The sequence below is a fragment of the Drosophila montana genome, unplaced genomic scaffold (assembly GCF_035044405.1).
Source record: "Drosophila montana isolate Dmon_TW-CO22-7 unplaced genomic scaffold, ASM3504440v1 contig_3848_1, whole genome shotgun sequence".
Lineage (NCBI taxonomy): Eukaryota > Metazoa > Arthropoda > Insecta > Diptera > Drosophilidae > Drosophila > Drosophila montana.
Window position 1 is genome coordinate 2,048,610 of NW_026998720.1, and position 12,551 is coordinate 2,061,160.

The 12,551-nt window shown below is 39.7% G+C and overlaps 1 protein-coding gene across 1 annotated transcript in view; it reads left to right on the forward strand.

Annotated features, from left to right (window-relative positions):
- The first annotated feature begins 667 nt into the window (after positions 1-667).
- Positions 668-12,551, forward strand: part of spg (dedicator of cytokinesis spg) — a 33,630-nt gene continuing 21,746 nt past the window's right edge. The window contains exons 1-3 of the mRNA XM_064696974.1: positions 668-1,430; positions 11,591-11,832; positions 11,889-12,037. Coding sequence (XP_064553044.1) covers positions 1,397-1,430; positions 11,591-11,832; positions 11,889-12,037 — 425 coding nt within the window. The 5' untranslated portion in view covers positions 668-1,396. The remainder of the gene's footprint in view (positions 1,431-11,590; positions 11,833-11,888; positions 12,038-12,551) is intronic.

Consider the following 12,551-nt stretch of genomic DNA (forward strand, 5'->3'; position numbering starts at 1 on the left):
TAAAATTTAATTAAATACGAATAATATTTTTTTGCCCAAAATTGGTAATGGGTGTGTGTCTTGACTTGAGCTGGGTGCATGCCTAAGCTTAAGCTATCGTTGATAGACTTGTCTGCAGCCAACTTCATGTGACTTCCAATTCGGTTCGGTTCTTCGCTGTAGCGCAGCCAACTTCACAGTTAAGCAAATCTGGCAACTTGCAACCCAAATCACCAGGTGGCGCTGTATTCCAACATCCCAAGTAATACGATAAAAACTAGCTATCAGCATTTTAAGTTTGCCGCCAGGTGTCGCTCGCTGCTTAAGTTTCTTGTAATTTCCGCTTGATATCACCGCTATTTTAAACATTCAGCAGTCCACTATGTTAATTTATCAGTCTGCAATTTAACAGTAACATAAGCTTTTGTTAGCGATGTTATCTTAGTATTTTCATACTCTGTAAGAAGCGCATTGTTTTATTGCGATTGAAATTATGAACAGATTAGTCATTCTATCATCATGTAATATTATATTGTTCAAATTCATTCTGTGCCATCTATAAGATCAAAAGTTCAGACTTGATGTTAAACGAATATATATCTGGCGATTAAACTGCATAGGGTATCTAACAGTCACTAAGTTACGTCAACAGTGGCATTCTGTCTTATTTTAACAGCTGGCTGTTAGTCTTATTGGACAGCTGCGCGAGTGCGGTTGTGAGAGAGAGCGCGGTTGGCGATTGTATTTGTGCGAAAAGAAAAAAAGCGAAATACAATAAATTGAATTAAAAGGCGAGGCAAGTGCCAGTCAGCACATTCGATGAATATTATTTATTAGGGCAAAGGCGAACAAATTCCAAAAAATAAACTCAGCTCCAAAAATTAATATTGATTTTTGTGGCGTGCACAAAAAAAAGAACAGAAAAAAAGGCGACAAAAAGCAACCACTTCGTCTTCCAATAAGAGCCAAGATTATCTGTTGGTCTTGTTGAGAAATTTGCCAATTCCGCAATGAACGCGACCACAACAACAGCAACAACAATGTAGACGCGTTTGTTGTTGTCGCTAGTAAGTGTTATTAACTAAGTCGAGTGTCAGTGTCGTTGAAGTGCGAGCGAGAGCAAGCGACAAATGCAATAACAACAACGCCAACGACAACAAAAGCAAAAGTTCAACACTGCGTTTGTGGTTGTGCGTGCGTGTGTGTGTATTTGAGAAGATGCAAAAGGCACACAAGAAAATGTGTTCAGCAAATGCAAATTGTCATTGAAAGTTGCTCGTTAAGGCATACAAAAAATAAATATATAAAAGGCGATTTAACCGGCAGGACGGCAGCGTTTTGGGAGTGGCCTTGGACTGCGCTTTAGCCATATTCCAATTGGATTGCGACCAACAAAAAAAAAATATATAAATACACTATGTGGATACCATCGAACAACAAATACGGCGTCGGTGAGTAAAAAAGTTCAAAAAATTGCGCGCGTGTGTGTGTGTATGTGTATGTATGTGGCTGTCGCATCCCTCGCTTTTGGCCAAGGCCCAACAACACCCCCTGAGCCGGTGTAACGGAGGTTTTGGGAAAGCGGGGGGGTCGGCGCGGTGCGCTGCGATGCGTCACGTGCACGATTACAACACTTTGTTGTTATTGTTGCTTTGTAGCTGTTGTTGCTGTTGTAGCCATGCGTTGATTCACAGTTTTTTCCGCGAAACGCCGTGCAGCATCACAGACAGACACCCCCCGGCAGCAGCAACAACAACAATGCCGGAAAGGCGGAAAAGCGATTTTTCTACATATTTTTATAGCATGCCCGCTGCCGCTTTCCTTCTCCTCTTCTTCTTGCCTTTTCTTTAGGCTTTTTATTCGCTGGCAGCGACGAAACTCAAAGAGATTTCTGTTTGTTGTTGTTCATGTTGTTGTTGTTGCTGTTGATGCTGTTGTTGCTGTTGTTGCTGCTGCGTTTTGATGTGTTTATGTTTTCATTTGCCCGTCACCCGCCCCGCCCCGCTGTCCAACGCCCGTTCGCAATTGGCATCAAGCTCTCACTCGTGTTGCCAATTGTGTTGTGCGCCAGGTGTTGCCAATTTAAATGCCGCTGTAATTACCTAGCAACTGGCAACGTTGTTGCGGCTGCCACTGTAATCGTGACACTGGCGTCGTACAATAAACTTGTTTTGATAAGACGCGAGACTATGTACTGCCAGCAAATAAAAATGTATCTTTTCCTTTTCATACTCTACACCGGGGTATTATAATATTGCCACGAAATGTGTAACTGCATAATAAATGTGCTATAAAGTAACAGATGCTAAAAATTAAGCACATATTTCTTCAGTTTATATCAAACTTAGTTTTATAGTTTTCTTAATAAGCATTTGCATAGTGTCGACTTTTTATTGTGTTGACAAGATTATATAGCTCAAAATCAGAATTATTTTAAAAAAGTTTTTATGCTTTTGAATTTAGACTGGCCGGTCAAGGTCAAGGTTGGCTATAATTACCAACTACAAGAACGTGCACCAAGAGTGTGCAAGTGTGTGAGTCTGTATAGCTTTTTTAAGAACCTTCCGGCTCTATTATCAGCAGAATGTAGATGTGCAAGTCCATATAGTCGAAAGTTATAACCACTTGCGAATTATAAGCAACGAAAACACGACGACTCTAAAAATAATCCAGTCTTCCTTTGTATAATTATCCCTGCTGCATACACTTTGCTTGTGAACCGCTCTGGCCAATAGTTTTTTGTTTTTTTTTTGGTTTAATACAGATGTAATACAGGTGTATAAATAAAAGTTATTTTTTCTGTTTCCCTTAAATTTTAGAACGAAAAATGGGTTTTTCAATCATCTTATCTCCCTTAAAGCAATTGAACAATAGTTTTTGGTCAAAATCTAATTGGACCTCCATATCATATAGCACCCATAGAAGGCACTGTAAAATCATGTATTGCTTGAATGAAAACTTATTTGTTTTCCAAGATTAATAAAACTCTTTACTTATACCACGCCTAATATTTTGGAGAGTATTGTTCAGTATCTAGTTACATATATTTTGGAAAAATCGGCCAAGGAATGAGCTGAGCTGTATAAAAGTTTGGTTTGGACTTCGATCGGAACACATTTTTGAATAGAATATGTTTAAGCAAGGGTATTTAAACTTCGGCATTTCGCAAACACAGTTCATCCTCAGTTTTCACAAATCTTGCTTGCAACTAAGTTATTTTTGTTGTTGTTATTGTTTAAGTTGTTGTTGCTGTTGTTGTCTTTTTAGTTGTTGTTGTTGTTGTCGCTTCAGTTGTTGTTATTCTTGTGTTTTCTCCGCACTCCATTTGTCAGTTTTATTTTCACATTATCAACGCACTCGTCATACTTTTCGCTTCAATGGCAGCGCTTTACAAATGACAATTGCCTCGAAAGAAGTTGCCGCTAAAGCTGCCACTGAAGCTGCCCCCGAAGCTGCAGGCTGGTCAGTAGCTTCTCTTCCGTCTGCGCGTTGTGCCAGATAAGCGTAAGCTGTCATCTATATTTAGTTTGCTGCTGCTGCTGCTGCTGCTGCTCTAGTTTACAGTTTTGATGCATCTGCTGATGATTTGTGACATGGCAGCCAGTCAAAGTTTACTCAAATCAATCAGTCAGCCGTCAGCTACGGCGTTTGGGTGGGGTGGGAAGATCATCGACCAATGTAAACGCCATTAGCGGCTGGCACAGCCCAGCGAGCAACGCCCTAACCTTGCACAACAAACAGCCGCAGCGACTGCGGAACTGACTGTCATCCGACACGTGCTGGTCGGTTGCAGCTTTCGATGCCTGGGCAATGGCTTCATTAACATCCGCATGCCGCAAGTCCAGGCCCAGGCACAGACCCTGGCCCGGCGCACACGTTCTTTGTCTGCTTTGGGAAGTAATTGCAAGCATTGTCAGGGCAACCAATCAGAGATTTTTAATACCCTGTACCAACTGAGAAACTGCAATGTGGGTATAATAAACTATTTCTAACATGAAGATCAAGCGAATGCATGCAACTAATTTCGCATGTCAAAAACACAATTATTTTAAAGTTGAATAATAAATAATTTTTTTTTTAATTTTTTTGATACAAAAATTAAAGTTAAACACAGTTATATCTATTTTGGCCTAATCTTTAATCTTAATCTTATATTTATAGTTACATTTTTACTTAGATCTTACTATTTAATTAATATTTAAAACTTTGCAAAAATCTCATTTTCTATTCAACGTTTGCAAGAAAACTCTAAAATAAAAATGAAGAAAACATTCTTTTAACAGTTAAATAAAAGTAAATCAAAAAATAATAACATAATATTTATTGGGGTACAATTTGTATTTCGAAAAGTGATAACACTTGCAGTTGCTCGTGTAAATACAAATATCTTTAATTCGTTGCTGTTTGCAGGGCATCTTTTAGTCGTGCAGAGATTTTCTTTCTGCTCGCTCCCAATTACGCAGTTAGTCGGCGACAGTTTTGGGTGGTTGCATGCAACCGAAGCTGCTGGCGGCATTGTAGATGGTAGCTGGTAGCTGGTAGCTGGGCCATGCGGGCAGTTTCATCTGTGCGCAGCGAATTGGCACAGACCGCAGCCACTGAAAACTCTTGGCGCAACTTTGCCAAAAAACCAAAAAAAAAAAAAAGCGAAATACAAAAAATTTCTAGACAGGCGCAGGCCGGATGTTGCCGATGCCTTTTCCAGTGAATTCCGTTGTTGTTGCTGCTTGCCGCTTGCCGCTTGCTGCTGCTGTTACTCCAATAGGGGGCAAATTCGTTTTCAACTTTAATTTAATATTCATTTTATGCATTTGGCCACTGGCTGTCGTGTGTGTCTGTGTGTGTGCGAGTGTGCGTTTGTGTGTGGAGTCAGCGCACAAATTTGTGCAGCGTTTCCTTTTCGTTATGCAAACACAGATACACCGATGTGTGTGTGTGTGTGTGCGTGTGTGCGCGCATTAAATTGATTCATATTCATTGTTTAATATGCTTGTCGGCAACTTTGTGTTGCTACGCCCTACCTCGACCCCCACAACCCACAGCCCTAACCCTCACCCTAACCCTTGCCCATGCGCATTGCCTCATCCATCCGTTCAACGGCCCATCTGTACTTTGGCTTCAATTCGGCATTGGCACAACCATTATTTGTCTTTAACGATGTATTTATGATTTGTGCCATAGCACTATACCACTGTCTATGATTAACTACGCACACACACGCACCCACGAGGCACCCACACGCACACACATTTATCACACTTCCGATTTGTGGCGCATTATCAGTCACTTTACCGGATGAGGCACGTTTCTGTCGTGGCTCTCTCTCCGCTTCTGCTTTACGCATTTATGTAAATGCAGTCCAAGAACTGATATGCATTTATGCCCAATACGTTTCTATGAGCCACAGAGTTCTACCTTCCCTCGCGACGGCCCCACAACGTCTGATAAATGTCTGGGCGATAAGACAGGCAAGCGCTTATAAAGCCATAAACAATATAAATGTGCCTCCGAATACGGGAATGCACGACTAGAAGTGCGCGTTTGCCCAGCTAACCAGCTAAAGATTTCATCTATATACAAAAACAAGCTGCTTACTGCGCTTCTTCTTCCTTTGGTGGAAAATGCATTCTTGATTAACTTCGGCTTTTAAAGTCCGATCTTTATCAAATTTTGAGGCTTTGGATTTAGCATACAAAAGAGTGCATATGCCAAGGCCTACGGCTATACCTCAATTAATTCTTGATAATCTCGATATGTGCATTCTCTATGAGAACCTAAGAACTTTAACTTCCTCGACTTCTGCCTGTCACATACATTTACACAAAAACATTATACCCACTTAATGCAATTTTCAGGGGGTTCAGGGTATTAGCAGATAGTCGTCTACATACTATAAAAAAATATAAAAAAATTATACTTTAGATAGGCTACGATTATACACACACAATATATTATACTTAGACTTATACGAGTGTGTACACAAACAATTAACAAGTGAATCGCACTTTTGCTTCTGCTTGGTGCCACAAAAACCGTCAACAATTCCGGTTTTTTGATAACCAACTGATAATTCGGGGGGAGCGCTTGCCAACTGGCCACAATCCAAACTGATTTCCCTCTCAAATTTGTGCGTTTATACCATAAATAAATGTGCATTCAAATATGAGCAAACATTTTGATTGCCAATTCAAATATTTATAATGCGGTCTTCCGCATTTGATTTTTATATTATGCAAATATTAAATATAAATATGCAAATATTTAATAGGCTGCATATTTTTCATTGTGCGATGCACTCAATTACAGTCCATAACATTGGCAAGCGTTTAAAAAACATGCGGAAATGTTAGAACTGACTAACAGATGCCCTGTCAACTTTTGAAAGTGCAAAATAAATGGAGCAGTTAAATTTCATAACCCAAAATTATTTTAAGTATAGAAGCATTTGTCGAGACACGAGAAAACGGAATGAACTGACTGAACTTGTTTATTTCCATAAAATAATTGATCTCAATTAATACTATATAAACAAGCTATACTTGTATAAATCAAATAATCCGTTCTCCATATAATTTCTGCCCCTTGCAGTGAATTTTAGGTTTGAAAAAAGGTTAAAGGGCGTTTGACAGTTGCACAACAGTTTTAATTAAAGGATTTTTCATCTGTTTTCCACCCATATGGGTGGATTTATTAAAAGCGTAATCTTCAACATTCCAGTAAAAGCTAAGCTAGACTCTGTCTGTCAGTGCAAAGGTTCGTTTCTATAAAGATTTTCTTTTCTTACAAAACAACTTATTTATATACCAAACAAATATACCCTCTAAGCAAAGGGTATAGAACTGCATGTTGCTCGTTTCAGCAACATGCTAACACGTTCTCATATAAGTTCTGCTTGAGTATGTGTTTGCATACATATTTGTGCGCGCATGTGTGTGTGTGTGTGTGTGTGTGTGTGTGTGTGTGTGTGCTCGTGTGTCCGTAGGAAAACATGATGTCAGATGCAGTAATGAAAAGCTGCTCGTCAACCAGAGAATGAAGATCGTTGAGCAAGAATTTTACATTTGATTTGCTACTCAACGGGAGAGGAAAAGTAGCTCACAACTGTTTTGTTAAAGTATTGCGCATTCCGTGGCCAACTCCAGCATTTAGTGCGTCGTCTAATGACATCTGATTGACATTGAGGACACGTTTCCTGTGGGCGTGGCTCACATCAATGGATTGATATACATATGAATCGCAGCTAGATAACTTTATGCCCAGCGTAATGTTATTTATTTGTAATTTCAGCTTTCAGCACTTCGGTTGTTTATAAGTGCGTGGAAAACTATCTTCAGCATGTGTAATAGCCTACTAAATGTGTGCGAATGGGTTTGGTATAGCTTTTAATCACTTTCTGTTCTACTCTCTGCGCTGAGCCCCTCTGGTAGCTGCTTGACCCATTTATCAGCTCCCTTTAGACTAGAACAACTGCCCCGCCCTTGCCACATGACTTAACTGTGTGCGAAACAACACAATTAATTAATTAAATTCTTGAGCCCTCAGCGCGCACAAGGGTCAAGTGTGAAGATTCTCCTTTGTGGCCTGCCAGCTCCCAGTGCTATTATTCGCATGCCTTGCATTGTATACCCTTTACACTGAAACCCTTTCGGCTATGCTTGACTGCCTCTTGACATTTGCCGTTTTTTTGGCCTACTCACATTCATATTCATATTTTGATTTACAGTTGATTAAGTAAGCTCCGAAAAACCGAGCAAAAAGCTTTAAGGCTCGAACCCCCGAGAAGGACGGAGAACGGGGTTATTTTTAAAAAACAAAGTTTGTAGCAGAAACATTAAAAATAACCCAGTCATAAAAATGTGCATTCCAAACAAACGGCAGGTTGTCGGTCCAAATTTCACTTTTATTCCGTTTTTAGATTTGTTTATTCAATTTGTTATATTATTCACCAAGAAAAATGCAATAATAATAAAAATAAAAAAACAAAGAAATTTAAAATTAATGTGTTTTGACAGTAATAATTTAAATTGTTCTTTTGTTTTGTTTGCTTTGTCTACTGCAATGGTGTCATATGTCGACTAGAAGTTTAAAGATCAAACTCCGTGAAGACACGATTTTTTGTAGTTTAAATTTAAAAAAGTATGTGTTTATTTTGTAATATTATAAAACAGATGTTGTTTGTGCTATATAATAATTTACGCGAGGTGACAATTCGAACAATGAAGTTGACATGACTTGCATTTTCGGCATTATTCATTTGATTTATTGTGTCACCGGGTAATTCATTCATAATCCTTTTCATATTGCCAAACATATTCATGTTCATGTTCATATGGACCTACCTGTACATATTTGATTTCATTTATATATAAAGTATGTTTAAGTTAGATATTTTATTTATTAAATAGCTTTTAAGGTCGCTATAAAGTATGTAAAGTTTCATATTTAAATTTATATTGGCAACCTATTCATATTCATGTTCATTTGATGTTTCATAGTCACATTAATTTCCATATTTAATTCATAAGAATATTGTAATATTAAAAACATTTATAGAATGCAAGCCAAGATAGAATTTAAGGTGAATTTATATATGAAAAAGCAGTTACCACAAGAAAAGGGTATCTATTTATCGCTTTTTCTTATAGTTTATTTTGTGCTGCTTTTAATCCATTTGATGACGTTGTAGCAAAAACTGACGTACAAGATGCCTTTTGCTGTTTTGTTTTCAGAAAGAGAGACAGGAAGAGAGAGAGAAGGAGAGAGAGAACCTGGGCTGTAATTTTATAGAAGTGCTTATGTTCATATACGTATGTATATACATACATGTATACGTATATGCATTACAGATATGTACGTAATAAAGGGGTTTCGTGCTTTGAGAGAAAATGCATGTCTGAGGCGCTCATTGCGCTAATGCAGCCAGCTCTTTTATTTAATTTAAAATTATTTTCCAACTGCCGCTGCCGTTGGCTCCTCTTCCTTTGGTGTCGTTTTCTTCATCTTTGTTTTTGCGTCCACTTGGCTTAACGACTTTTTTATTTAAATACGTTTGTTGACATTGCGGACTTGTTGGACTGTCTTGCTCGTTCTATCCCTCTCTCTTTGCTCTCTCCATCCCTCAGTCCCTCTTGTCTTTATCTTTTCTTTATGCTTTGTTTTTGGGGAACAAAGTAAAACTCTGGCAAATCCCATTTGTTGTGGACCTAAAGTACTTTATCAAAAGCGCAATTAAAGGGCAACGGTAATTATCTGCCCTACCCTCCACTCCCCTCTCCCCTCTCCACTCTCCACTCCACTCTTATATGCGCTGGCGCCGTTCTCAACTATTTCAGGCTATGAAATATTAAAATTTTTCCGCATTTTCATTAAATGCGCGTTGATGTCTAAGCGGCGGCTAAAAAATGCTCATTAGAATTATGCATGGCTCTAAAGCCGGATGCTTGTGGGTGGGTGGATGGGCTGTTTATTTAAATATATATGTTTAAAATTGTGTGTGTGTGTATATATAGATGTACATATGCAGTCGTCGTAGGGCGGGGCGTTGGCTAGCTGCTTGCCAGCCCGACGCCTGTCTAATGTGACTGACCTAAATAGTGCGACGGTTGGCACTGTGCCTGCCTGTAACTGCCACTGCGTACATATGTCAGCGAGTGTGTGTGTGTGTTCGTGTAGTGTGTGTGTGTGTGCTCATTTGCTTGAGTGTTTGCTTGCGCAAGTTGAAGTGCCTCAAGCCGAAGCTTAAATCCAAGCCGCCCTCCATCGCCCTCGCTGCCGCATCCATTTAAATTATAAAATTTTAGCTATTTAGCAGCTTGAAATCCATTTAAATCCGGCACCGACTCCAGCCACAGGCGGCTCCAGCCAGTTGCAAAAGTAACGCGGCAGCCACGAAAATGCTGAAGCAGGAAGACGCAGACGAAGACGCCGCAATCATAATGCACAGCAGCAACAGCCCAACATTAGTTACAATTTAATGTTGCTCGACCAAAAAATACTCTGTGTCCCAACACATATTCGTGTTGAATCACAGAGAAAAAACGTCGCACAGGCAAAATCGAATATTTCCAGCCATGTTTGTAAATATAAAACTCGACAAATTACATTTTATTCCATGATTCCATTATACCCAAATTCTTGCGCTTATAGAAAAGTTTTTTATAACTTTACCATTTTTGCATCATTTACATAATTGTTAAGAGCGGAAACATATACCACAAATAAAGTAAGCCCAAAACAAATTTTATATGTTAGGATTATAAACCTCTGTGAACCTAGCTTTCGATGATATATTCTCAATAAAGAAAGATTGAAAATCGATACTTATCGATATGGTAGGAATGACGAAATGGTAGTTATCGAAAATATGATAGTGTTAGAAATAAAAAGCTTAAGGAGTCGTATGCAGAAAATAGTGAAAGATTTTAAAAGTTTGAAATCAGTAATATATACGATGCTAGCGGGTATTACCCAGCACTTTTTTTCTTTTAATTTAGAGATTAATTTTTCATCCATTCCCCGACCGAGGAAACTGTAATGAAAATGTCCTTAGATATTTAAAAATTGATTAGAAGTCAATCGGATAAGTTACAAAAAACGTGCTATCAAAGATTAACAGACACATGCATCAACAGTTCGAATAAGCTCGACGTTCAGCTCAACTCAAAGTATCGTTGATTTTGCAATAGTTATTATACCCGGTTTCACTCACTTTTTAAAGGCTACGTGGTATAACAGCAGCAACAACAACAGGAAGCAGTTTGCCCATTTTCATCGCATTGAAGCATTTCATTTGACAGACAGACTAACAGACAGGCAGACAGACAGCCATATAGCACTTACATACATTCAAGTATGCCCCCCTCCCCATTCTACACCGTCCGCTCTCTACGCTCTGTCTTATGCCTGGTTGTGCGTTTTATTAGCTCCTTTCGTTGATATGCTAAGGCCGTGCTCGCTCGTTTGTCTTTCAGCGTGCGCAAACACACACACACACACACACACACACTTGCATACACCTACACACACACCTACAGCCCCGCTTCCCTGGCAGCGGAGAGCAACATGCTCTTGCGGCGCCGGCCGGACTCCAGTGCGTGCCTCGCATTTGTAATTGGCTGGCATGGCGGCCACGTTGCGGATTTATATGTCTACTTATCAGCAGCTTCCCTGGCCGAAGCTTCAGCTGCAGCTTCGGCTCCAGCTGAATCGGTCGCTCTTTATTGTTCATTGGTTGCAAGCAAAGTGTTCAATTGCTGGCGTGCCCAAGTGCCAAGTGCTGCTTGTGGCAGTTGATGTTGTGTTATTGTTGCTGCTGCCTGGCTGCCAGGCTGCCTGGCTGGCAGCTCTTTGAGAGACATACACCCCCTATATGCATGAGTATTTTGTTTCCAAAGCCATTTGCCTATTTATAGTTGAAGTATTTATTGTTGTTGTGCCACTCGTGGCATGCTCAAGTAGCCACTCATGGAGGCACTTTAATTGCCTGCAATCGCCTGACTGTTGCCTGGTGTCTTCTGCCCCATCTCCCGGGCAATGTCATGGCCAACGCGCAACTGGTTGTTACCATCGCATCTAAGATTTATTCCATCTCATTCTCCATTTTTTTTTCCAGCCATACACAACTGGCATGGCGACGTGCGCTTTGGCCTGCCCCTGGATGTTGGCGACTCTGTGGATATTGTTGAGGAGTGCAGGCACTGGTTTCGCGGCTCCTGTCCGCGCAGATCGCGTGCCGTTGGCATCTTCCCCAAGACCTACATACACATCAAGGATCTGTCGAAAATCGATCCTGTCGTTGCCGAGTGCACCCAAGTGCTGCGCGAATGGTCAGAGATCTGGAAGCGCCTCTATGTGGTAAGTGCCTGTAGATAAATGTGGGATCATTTCTTAATTGACACTTTCCTGGACAGGATCGCGAGGCGTACAAGTTTCAGACGCTGCGCAAAGTTATGTACTCCATTTTGGAGAGTCGCCGCGAGCTTCTAGGCGCGACCATGACACAGGATCAAACGACTGAGCTGCAAATGGTTGTGGTATCCAAAATTGATTGGGGCAATCGGTAAGTCAAGGAGCTGCAATTATTCAAAGATATGCTTAATAGTATAGTACAGTAGTCGCTCGAATGTTGGAACTCAAAAAAAAACTATCGCCAAAATTATAATTTAAACAAATTTGCTTACATTTAATTCTTAAAAATCCATTGCAATTAATATAGTAAAAAGTTCTACTAGAAATTGACATTTTTCGACAGTAAAATAACCTTTGGCGCGATTCTTATATGCGAACGACTTCTGTACTAAACCCATAAAGTTACGAGGCACCCTGAGATTTCAGCTGCTATCAACGTTTAGGTTCAGTTTGGGGTTTCAAGATCAACATTTCCAGTTCCCGCTTAGTAACACAATCTCAACTGGTTCCTTAAAGTTATATAAATATGCCATACATATACATATTCCCCTTTGTTTTTAAATGTTAATCAATACTGAGAGACTCATGAGTATATACATATACATACATATATACACATAGTTATGCAATATTTTAGTAAAGCAGAGTCAAGACAAATTTTAACT